Source organism: Entelurus aequoreus, linkage group LG04 (genome assembly GCF_033978785.1).
Source record: "Entelurus aequoreus isolate RoL-2023_Sb linkage group LG04, RoL_Eaeq_v1.1, whole genome shotgun sequence".
Lineage (NCBI taxonomy): Eukaryota > Metazoa > Chordata > Actinopteri > Syngnathiformes > Syngnathidae > Entelurus > Entelurus aequoreus.
Window position 1 is genome coordinate 40,799,251 of NC_084734.1, and position 11,011 is coordinate 40,810,261.

The 11,011-nt window shown below is 39.4% G+C and overlaps 1 protein-coding gene across 13 annotated transcripts; it reads right to left on the minus strand.

Moving 5' to 3' along the window:
• Positions 1-431: 431 nt before the first annotated feature.
• On the minus strand, positions 432-10,630 carry si:dkey-217m5.8 (uncharacterized protein LOC569884 homolog). Of its 13 annotated transcripts, none has more exons than XM_062044885.1 (19): positions 10,353-10,630; positions 9,619-9,782; positions 9,378-9,474; positions 9,140-9,270; positions 6,214-6,317; positions 3,316-3,410; positions 3,157-3,237; positions 2,910-3,023; positions 2,774-2,821; positions 2,577-2,657; positions 2,418-2,495; positions 2,231-2,328; positions 2,009-2,073; positions 1,815-1,875; positions 1,677-1,727; positions 1,233-1,277; positions 1,123-1,148; positions 927-1,036; positions 716-854 (listed from the first exon to the last, which is right to left on the minus strand). In XM_062044885.1, exons 5-18 carry the CDS (start codon positions 6,311-6,313, stop codon positions 966-968), a joined length of 1,014 nt encoding a protein of 337 aa, XP_061900869.1. In that variant the 5' UTR covers positions 6,314-6,317; positions 9,140-9,270; positions 9,378-9,474; positions 9,619-9,782; positions 10,353-10,630; the 3' UTR covers positions 716-854; positions 927-965. The 13 variants fall into 13 exon arrangements, 10 of the variants coding, with proteins under 10 accessions (XP_061900870.1, XP_061900867.1, XP_061900869.1 ...); XM_062044884.1 differs by having other exon boundaries at positions 1,120-1,148; XR_009825895.1 differs by having other exon boundaries at positions 827-854; positions 927-1,019; positions 1,084-1,148.
• Positions 10,631-11,011: the final 381 nt, after the last annotated feature.

Consider the following 11,011-nt stretch of genomic DNA (forward strand, 5'->3'; position numbering starts at 1 on the left):
CAGCGATCGATAGCACTTCGTTTGACTCTTTTTTATAATACAGCGTTAACAAAACGTCTGTATTAATCGGACAAGTATTAATCTGACAAATTAATTTGAGGATATTCCTGACTGCACATTTGACTCGTGGACATATGCGGAAATTAATAACAGTTTACAATAACTTAATTAATTATCAATCAACATTATTAAACTTTATTAAAACTAAATTTATTCGTTAAATTCAGTTTTTTTAGTTCTCTGTGTAAGTGAACTAAATTAAAATGACATTTATGTGCACATATGTACCTCAGTGAAGTCAGATGACCCGTGGTCAGACAAACGACAATATTTAGAATAAGATCATAATAATAAAGAAACACCTTGGGTATTTCTTCAAGAGTATAAAATGAGGCACAAAACTGCAATGTAAAATGTTTTTTTATTGTTTACAAAAGTTTTGTTCCAAACATTGCGCAAGCTGCACCTAAAGAATGGGGAACACAGATAAAGGACAAAGCGTCAATTATAATCACAAGTGGTGGTCACCTCAGAAGTAGACATGTTATAGTGAAAAGCTCTTAAACCACATCAAGGTACAAACCAATAAAGGTTATTAGATTATTATTTTTGAACCAGTTATTTTTCCCCCAGCTTACATATTTCTCCAATCATTTTTTTTTTATGGAGCAACATAGGTATGATACAATTTATTCACTTTTGTGTCATGGCATACCAGTACTGTATTCAGTTAATCTTTGATGACGCAGTCGATGGCCTGGACTGAGTTTCTGGATACCCTAAAGACTGGCTGAAGAATGCCCTGCAATAGGCCGCTCGCCTTGTCTGTCCAATAACAGAACCTCTGGCCATGCCTTTGGGGAAGTTGAAGAAAAGCTCTTCAGATTACAGTTATTAATCCATCCATCCATCCATCCATTTTCTACCGCTTGTCCCTTTTTGGGGTCGCGGGGGGTCGCTGTAGCCTATCTCAGCTGCATTCGGGCGGAAGGCAGGGTACACCCTGGACAAGTCGCCACCTCATCACAGGCAGTTACTAATCATGATAAACAATACAGCAGATATTTCAAGAAGTTCTCCTACCCTTCAATGCCAAAGCGCTCCATTAGAAGGACACACCACCAACGCCGGATTGACTGCATGTCCAGCTAGAGCAGATATAACAATGAGTTCATTATTTTTACCTCTCAGAGCCGCTTATTTTGAAATCTTTTAAATATCTAAATACTTACCACACTGTAGTGAAAAGTAGTGTCCGTACAGAGCCAGAGGGAGTACTAAAAATAGAAAATAGTAATTTTTCTGAGCACATGTAATAATTGTGTAATGAAAAAAATATTTCTCTACTCTGTAATAATCTACTAAATTGATGAAAAGAGCCGTCAACATCAATACTGGAAATGTGATGGATAGGAATATCTCTGGAAGCAATAATTGCAACCAAATATTGTTGTAATTTGATTCACCGACGTCCCACTGGGGTGAGTTTTTCCTTGCCCGTATGTGGGCTCTGTACCGAGGATGTCGTTGTGGCTTGTACAGCCCTTTGAGACACTTGTGTTTTAGGGCTATATAAATAAACATTGATTGATTGATTGACATTGATTGATACTGTGTTTCACATCATTGTGGGGGAAGTTTAACCTACTCTTCTTCTTTAAAAATGCTCAACTTACCATGAGCATGAAAACACCACAGTCATTCCCCGAGGTCTGGCGTGGGATCTCCTGGTAATACACATTAGCACCATGAAAATGTATACAGCCTTTGGGTTTACTACAAGACATTTATATTTTATAGAGTAAACCTATTACCTGCATGTCTTTTCCAGTGAGCTCACTCCAGCTTCCTGGGACGATGTGCTGCGCAATGCTCCTGCAGTAAAAAAAGCCAAATGTGAATAAAATAAAATGCAATAAGCCACTTGGCATATTAAAACATAAAGACAAATTGTAAATAAACAAGTGAAAATTCTATTAGAACACTGCCAAAGCATGAACAAAATCACGTTTCACCAGTACTGGTCCATGACTCTGTGGTAGGGGACCCCTGTAGCACACCACTGGAACATGGCTAGAATGGGAACATAGCCGAAAGAAGAACATGTCTAAAACATGAGCATAGCGGGGAAGGGAAAGATGACTAGAACAGAACCATAGCCAAAACCAGAACATGGCTGGAACAAAAAGTGGCCAAAATGGAACTGTGGCCAGGATTATTATAAAGGGACCTAAAGATGGCTCTGTACACCTCATCACCAAAACCAGATGGCCAAAGGGCAAACTGAGAGTCCAGCAAGAGAATTTCTCTCTTTGCCGGCCTCAACACCTACAATGGTCAATGCAGAAAGAGGCATAAATAATGTAATTGCACAAGAATTATAAGATATCTCCAGTATTTTTCTTTTCAACACTTACACAGAGAAGGTAATGCTCTGGCCCGTTGTGCTTGCTCCACGCTGGGAAGAGGATTGCATCCTTTAGATGTGCATCCCTCTGTAGTAAACATTTATGAATATTTTAGAAAGAAATTTCGGATTAGTGTAGCTATTATCATTCAAATTTCATTGTACTCACTGGAAGGCTTGACATTGGATCGACGTCTTTGTGCTTCCACGTTGGTACAATATACATGTTGGCAATGAAGACATCTTTGCCCTGGAACAGTTTTGAATCCAAAAACATGAGGATATGTGAGGTTTTATATTAACCATTGAATCAGATTTTTTAATGACCAAAAGCAGCCTCTGTTGTGCAGCTCTAAGAAATCCTACATGTCTCTGAGCAGCTTCCTGAACCAGCTGGAGGCAAGCATTTCCCATCTGTCATCACATTACAGATGTAACAAAGTTATACATATCCATGGAATAAGCAGTCAAGTGAAACAAACATAACAGTTACAGTACTGACCGTGGAGTCCATGTCTCTGGACAACCCGAGAGACCAAAACTCTTCTAAACACACCCCTCCCTCTTTAACGATCAGCTCCATAGCTGGACGATCGCAGGCCAAAACATACTCGAGCTGTTAATGAAAAAATTTTACATTACTCGACTTGAAGATAACCTTGGCCACTTCACAAAGCAATAAATGTATATGTTTTTAATCATATACTGGCTCCAATGTCAAAATTTTACTCAATTTGAAACCTGCTCACCAGTTGTTTCTGGTCGGGGTGCAGCTCCTTTTTCCAGGGTGGTGTGGGGCCAGCATATGTATGTTCCGTGAAACAATGACACTGGACATGTGTCAATCATACAAATAGTTAGAAAGCTACATGTATGGACACATAAACACTTTTTTTCTGAAAAAGTACCTCAGTTTCCTCCTCCGATGATGAAGTCAGCATTTCAGCATCTCCTGGAAGCACAGGGGCTGAAGGGGAATCCTTTGGCCAGCCAGGGTGAGTCCCTAAATGAGAGAGGAGGCATATTATGATACAGGGGAGGGATATTAAGATCTCTGAACAAAAATGCCTGTAAACAGCAGAGGTGTGGACTCGAGTCACATGACTTGGACTCGAGTCAGACTCGAGTCATGAATTTGATGACTTTGGACTCGACTTGACAAAATGTAAAGAGACTTGCAACTCGACTTAGACTTTAACATCAATGACTTGTGACTTCACTTGGACTTGAGCCTTTTGACTTGACATGACTTGCTACTTTCCCCAAAACCCAAAGATTAAAAAGTTATTTGGGAGTGCGCCGCTCCGTATTTTTCATTTTCTTCGTCTGTGTCTATCAGCGTGTTGTTCCTGTCAGCTGGTATGCTCTCAGTACAACAGCCAATCAAATTAGATCTACGCTGTTTTCATCACACAGCTCTCATCCAATCAAATTGCAGGACAACCAATGAAGAAGAATTGTAGAACAATGCGGCAGTGAGAAACAATTATGCCAAAGTTAATTTCGTTCGGGTATTAAAACTACGACTTGGTCAACAAAAAACTAATTGCCCTATGCAAATCATGCAGTTCGAATATTATAGACGGAGACGTAACAACTTCCAACTTCGTTCGACATTTGAAGATGCACAAAGAAGGGTAAGTTTTGAATGTAAGCTAACGTTTATTGGCTAAGTAACGTGACTTTTATTTGCTGTGTAGTTAAATCAGTGAGGCTGTAAACTCACTGCTAACGTTATAACCATAGACATCTTATAAGGGTACGCAGCATCGCGCGCTACTGCCTACAGGCGCAGACGAGACTCGGGGCCGCCATCTTGGAGTGGTGATCTGCTCCACTAGTGCAATTCATTTGGCAGGAGCAATGAACTGTCAGCGCATTTAATTCATTTTACCTCACTGAATACCACTGATTTTCACGCGCTTTTTTGTTATATGTGTAGCTATGATAAAGGACACATGTTTTGGAGTGTTTTATTATTCATAGTTTGCTTAACAGTAATATAATATTCTTATACGCTATAAGTGACCAGACGTCCGAGATCAAAACTGGGAATATAATCCCAGAGAAAGGGGAAAAAAACGGTCAGCTATTTTTAAATTGAAGAAACAATATGATTAGGTTATATATACATGCGTATATCCTACATAAACAATGTATGAATACATTAGATATCTATATATCTTATAGACTGACAATTTGTGTTGATATTTTGTATTACATTCTTCCCTTAAATGATCATGTTTACACTGATTGTTTTATATGTGTTTTTTATGTATGTCGCTTTGGATACAAGCGTCTGCCAAATACTTCAACATAAACATATATAAACACCTGGAAGTCATTATATCAGTTAAAACCACCAATCTGTTTCACTGGATTCAGAATAAAACCAAATTCTGTCTTATCCAACAATGTTAGTTTTTGAATATTGTTACTTGAAGACTTATTCCTGGTTACAATTATACTGTTAAGAAAGTATTGTCTTATATTTTGCCTAAAATGAGAATGCATCATAATCAGTGGCGGCTGGTGAATCTTGTTTTAGGTGGGGCTGAAAGTTTGTAAACCAAACCCCTGTAGGGGCGTCATACTCCCCCAGAAGATTTCTTTGTGATTTTCACATACAAATATTAAAGATCTTTGCTCCTTCTCAACTCTGTGGTAATATTATTTTCATAAAATACAACCAATAGCACATTAATGTTAAATCTTACTTGTGAAAAGTAATCACCCGATTCCTATTTTCAACAGTCCGCTCATATGAGTAGGAAAACGCTGAACACCATCTTTGTTTTCTACCTGTCAACTGTCAGTTTAGGCTGTTCGCCGGCTCCTCATCACCACTTCAAGATGGCGGCCAAATTGCTCGTGTTACAGCAGCCAATGCTGCGTCTACTTATAAGATGTCTATGGTTATAACGTCATTGCAAACACGGCAATCTGTTGCGTCCACTGCAGTTCGCTACCTTATTCATACTTTTTGTCAAGTGATTATTTTTAAGCAGGGTTGCATGAGGTACCTACACATAACGTTACGTTACTCAATGTATCACACACAGTAACGTAACGTTAGACGGCGGTCAGCAGCACCGCGTATTTTAGCCACCTACAAAAAGACAAACATAGTCAAATAAAGGTCAGTTAAAATGTATACTATATTAAGAATATGTGAACATATTGCATAGGGCCCTGACATCTAAAAAGTACAACTCTGTTCATTGTTTTGTTCATGTTTTTGTTATGTTTTTCATATGTACGCACACATCAACACACATACAGTATGTGATGAGATCAATGAGATAAGGTAAGAACAGGATAGAAACTGCTGTGGAACTAGTTACAATGCAATATGCCATGGAAATACATTGTTAACACTTTTGTGCAAATAAGTACAGTTGTACTTGTTTTTTCAAATGTGTTCATTCTGTAAAGGAATGAGTTAAATGTTTAAAATGACTGGATAATAGTGCTATTATGAAGTGCAATGTCAGCACTATTTTTTTTCCTGCAATTTCAAATGCACTTGTTTTAATAAATAAATACAGCGTTTTAAAAGCATACACAATCTGTGTAAATATATTAGTCTGTGGTTAAAAGGACTTGAAAGGACTCGAAATTCAAAATGCAGGACTTGGGACTTGACTTGAGACTTTCCAGTCTTGACTTTGGACTTGACTCGGGACTTGCCTGTCTTGACTCGGGACTTGACTCGAGACTTGAGGGCAAAGACTTGAGACTTACTTGTGACTTGCAAAGCAGTGACTTGGTCCCACCTCTGGTAAACAGCATTCAGTTTGACATACTTGGGCGCAGAGGTTTCAGTGATGCATACGGGGTCATCATATGCTTGGGCTTTCCATCCAGGGTCTCCAGCCTAACCATATTGTTTGGAAGAACCTCCATAACTCTGTAACATCAAGGGAATTAGTTCTGGCTCAGTCATCACCAATATGACAATCATGAAACATTTTACCAGTAACGTTGTGGTTAGAATTCAATATTGCATTCAAGCATGTGAGTATCAATCAATCAATCAATCAATGTTTATTTATATAGCCCTAAATCACAAGTGTCTCAAAGGGCTGTACAAGCCACAACGACATCCTCGGTACAGAGCCCACATACGGGCAAGGAAAAACTCACCCCAGTGGGACGTCGGTGAATGACTATGAGAAACCTTGGAGAGGACCGCATATGTGGGTAACCCCCCCCCCCCCCCCCCCTCCAGGGGAGACCGAAAGCAACGGCTGTCGAGTGGGTCTGACATAACATTGTGAAAGTCCAGTCCACAGTGGATCCAACACATCAGCGGGAGTCCAGTCGACAGCGGGGCCAACAGGAAACCATCCCGAGCGGAGACGGGTCAGCAGCGCAGAGATGTCCCCAACCGATGCACAGGCTAGTGGTCCACCCGGGGTCCCGGCTCTGGACAGCCAGCACTTCATCCATGGCCACCGGACCTATGCAACTCCCCCTCGCAAGGGACAGGGGAGAAGAGGAGAGAAGAAAAGAAACGGCAGATCAACTGGTCTAAAAAAGGGGGGGTCTATTTAAAGGCTAGATTATACAAATGAGTTTTAAGATGGGACTTAAATGCTTCTACTGAGGTAGCATCTCTAACTGTTACCGGGAGGGCATTCCAGAGTACTGGAGCCCGAATAGAAAACGCTCTATAGCCCGCAGACTTTTTTTTGGCTCTGGGAATCACTAATAAGCCGGAGTTCTTTGAACGCAGATTTCTTGTCGGGACATATGGTACAATACAATCGGCGAGATAGGCTGGAGCTAAACCGTGTAATATTTTATACGTAAGTAGTAAAACCTTAAAGTCGCATCTTAAGTGCACAGGAAGCCAGTGCAAGTGAGCCAGTATAGGCGTAATATGATCAAACTTTCTTGTTTTTGTCAGAAGCCTTGCAGCCGCATTTTGTACCAACTGTAATCTTTTAATGCTAGACATAGGGAGGCCCGAAAATAAAACGTTACAGTAATCGAGACGAGACGTAACGAACGCATGAATAATGATCTCAGCGTCGCTAGTGGACAAGATGGAACGAATTTTAGCGATATTACGGAGATGAAAGAAGGCCGTTTTAGTAACACTCTTAATGTGTGACTCAAACGAGAGAGTTGGGTCGAAGATAATACCCAGATTCTTTACAGAGTCACCTTGTTTAATTGTTTGGTTGTCAAATGTTAAGGTGGTATTATTAAATAGATGTTGGTGTCTAGCAGGACCGATAATCAGCATTTCCGTTTTCTTAGCGTTGAGTTGCAAAAAGTTAGCGGACATCCATTGTTTAATTTCATTAAGACACGCCTCCAGCTGACTACAGTCCGGCGTGTTGGTCAGCTTTAGGGGAATGTAGAGTTGAGTGTCATCAGCATAACAGTGAAAGCTAACACCGTACTTGCGTATGATGTCACCCAGCGGCAGCATGTAAATACTAAAGAGTGCAGGGCCAAGAACCGAACCCTGGGGAACTCCGCACTTTACCTTGACATAGTCCGAGGTCACATTGTTATGGGAGACGCACTGCATCCTGTCAGTAAGATAAGAGTTAAACCAAGACAAGGCTAAGTCTGACATACCAATACGTGTTTTGATACGCTCTAATAAAATATTATGATCGACGGTATCGAAAGCGGCGCTAAGATCAAGAAGCAGCAACATAGATGAAGCATCAGAATCCATCGTTAGCAATAGATCATTAGTCATTTTTGCGAGGGCTGTCTCCGTAGAGTGATTTGCCCTGAAACCGGATTGAAAAGGTTCACAGAGATTGTTAGTCACTAAGTGTTCATTTAGCTGCTGTGCAACAATTTTTTCGAGAATTTTAGAAATAAACGGAAGGTGGGAGACCGGTCGGTAGTTTACCATGAGGTCAGGATCGAGGTTAGGTCTTTTGAGCAGAGGATGAATAACCACTTTTTTGAATGCTAGGGGAACAGTGCCGGAGGAAAGTGATAAGTTTATAATATTTAACACTGATGGACCTAATAATACAAACAGTTCCTTGATAAGTTTCCCAGGAAGTGGGTCAAGTAAACATGTTGTTTGTTTTATCCCACTTACACGCTGTAATAATTCCTCTAATGTTATTTCATCAAAAATAGAGAGACTATTTTGGAGGGCAGTGTCCGTCGTATATACAATCGTATTTGTGTTAATAGAACCCAGTTGTAGCTGGGATGCGTTGTCTTTAATCTCCTTTCTAATGAGTTCAATTTTCTTATTAAAGAAATTCATAAAATCATCTGCCGAGTGGGTGGAGCTACTGGGAGGAGTCCCTTGTTGGGTTAGCGATGCTACTGTACTAAACAGAAATTTAGGATCGTTTTTGTTGAGGCGTATGAGATTTGAGTAGTATTTAGCTTTAGCTAAGGTAAGCATGCGTTTATAAGTTATTAAACTATCACTCCATGCTTGATGGAAAACCTCAAGTTTAGTCGCGCGCCATTTGCGTTCCAGTTTTCTACAGTACATTCAGACTGAATTACAATCCTAGAGTACAATAGTCAAAGACCACCATTTAGTTACCTCTTTCTTGAATTCAGTGCCCTGGTCAAATAATTACAATAGAATTGTATATATATATATATATATATATATATATATATATATATATATATATATATATATATATATATATATATATATATATATGTGGCTTTTTCCCTTTCTGATTATGGCCATGGATAAGTGAAACACCAAAATATAAAGAATACCTCCTTCACATTGGCTGCTGTCTTTTTTGGGAATGTTCTTGCTTCAACCCACTTGGTGAAATAATCGGTCAAAGTGAGACAATATCTGTTCCCCTTAGACGACTTTTTCACAGGTCCAAAGAGGTCCACACCTAGAGCATGGATTCCAGTTGTCAGTTTAGCAAATATTTGAATGTGGACTGAGTTTTTGTATAGTTGTGCGTGAAAAGGTGAGGGATGTGTGAATAAAGCCACTCACCAACCAGGTATCAAGGTGATACGACCTTGATGGGCTTCAGCTCAGGCGCCTCGGTCTTTCATTTTTCAAAGCGCTGGCAGTCAGGACATGTGCGCACCTAAAAGCAGTAATAAAGGGAAACATATTGTAGATATGATTTGATTCCACAACACTTTGCGACCTACTACTAACTACTAACCTGAGTGTTTCAACTAAAAATAAAAATTAAAAGCAAATATCTTCCTTCTAGGAGCTTGCTTACCCAATCCAATGTGTCCTTTGTGATGGACCGCCAATAAAACCGGGGAGCAATCTTCGCTTGCATCCTCCGTGGTCCAAAATGGCCTGCATGGGCTTCGGTTAACACAGCCACTTTCTCCTCCTCTGTCCAAATGACCCTTCTGTTCCCATGGTACAGGACCTCTTCTACACAGGACAGCAGCACACACAATATTGTAGTGAAATGCTTTCAACAATAATGTTGATTTAAAGTACAGACATTTAACAGTATTATATATTAATTAATATTAGTGAAATGTTTTCACTAGTAGTACAGACATTTTTTATTTTTTTTTATAATTTCCTTCCCACCTTCTCAGGCAAATCATATAGTAGATGTAGATGATCATATAGTAGATGTAGATGCCCATATCGGCTGTTCAGATTTACTTTACAAAAGAGAAGTGTAGGATACTTCTCTTGTTGCCTTATTTCTATTTTGACTTTATTAAATGTATTTATATTATAATTTGGTGCAGCCGGGCCGGAGCAGTAGGGGATAGAAAGAGAAAAAAAGGAAGACAGACATTTAACAGTATTATATATTAATTAATATTAGTGAAATGGTTTCAACAATAATGTTGATTTAAAGTACAGACATTTAACATTATTATATATTAATTAATATTAGTGAAATGGTTTCAACAATAATGTTGATTTAAAGTAGTACAGACATTTAACAGTATTATATATTAATTAATATTTTTTGCACGTTACCACGAAGACAGAAGTTCGCAGCAGCGGCCCTAACACTCCGCTTGAAATGTTTCGAAGCCTGCTGGTGTTTGGCATAAGTCCCCTGGGAAAGATAAAGACGAATGTCATTCAGTGACACCACCATTTTCAGGAGATTTGGATTCTATCGATTCTATCGATCGCTGTCAATGACGTAAGAGGAAATGACTATATTATAAAAATAAAAAAACCCAGCGACTGGCAGTAAGAGGAAATTCAGTACGTAAGAGGAAATGAAGTAAGCGGAAATGACCCCGGAAGTAAATGGGGGCTAGGAAGGTTTTTGTAATGGGAAGAAAATTGGCGTGACAGTTGCGGGCTTTAATGAAGATGAGGGGGAGGGGGGCATCCGACCGGCATTAAATTGACTCAACATCGCTACCTAGTGTTGTGGAGGGCGAATTACAGTGCATTTGTGTGTGGATTGCATTGCTCTTGCTTGTGGTTCTGCAAGGCGGAATATTACTGCCAAAAGTCACGTGACAGTTCCGTAGTTGTAGAATAGGTTTTGTTTTGCACTTGAAAGATTTTGATTTGTACTTGAAGGATATTTTTTTGTACTTGAAAGATTTTGATTTGTACTTGAAGGATATTTTTTTTGCACTTGAAGAAATAAGTTATTTGTTTTGGAAACACGATGT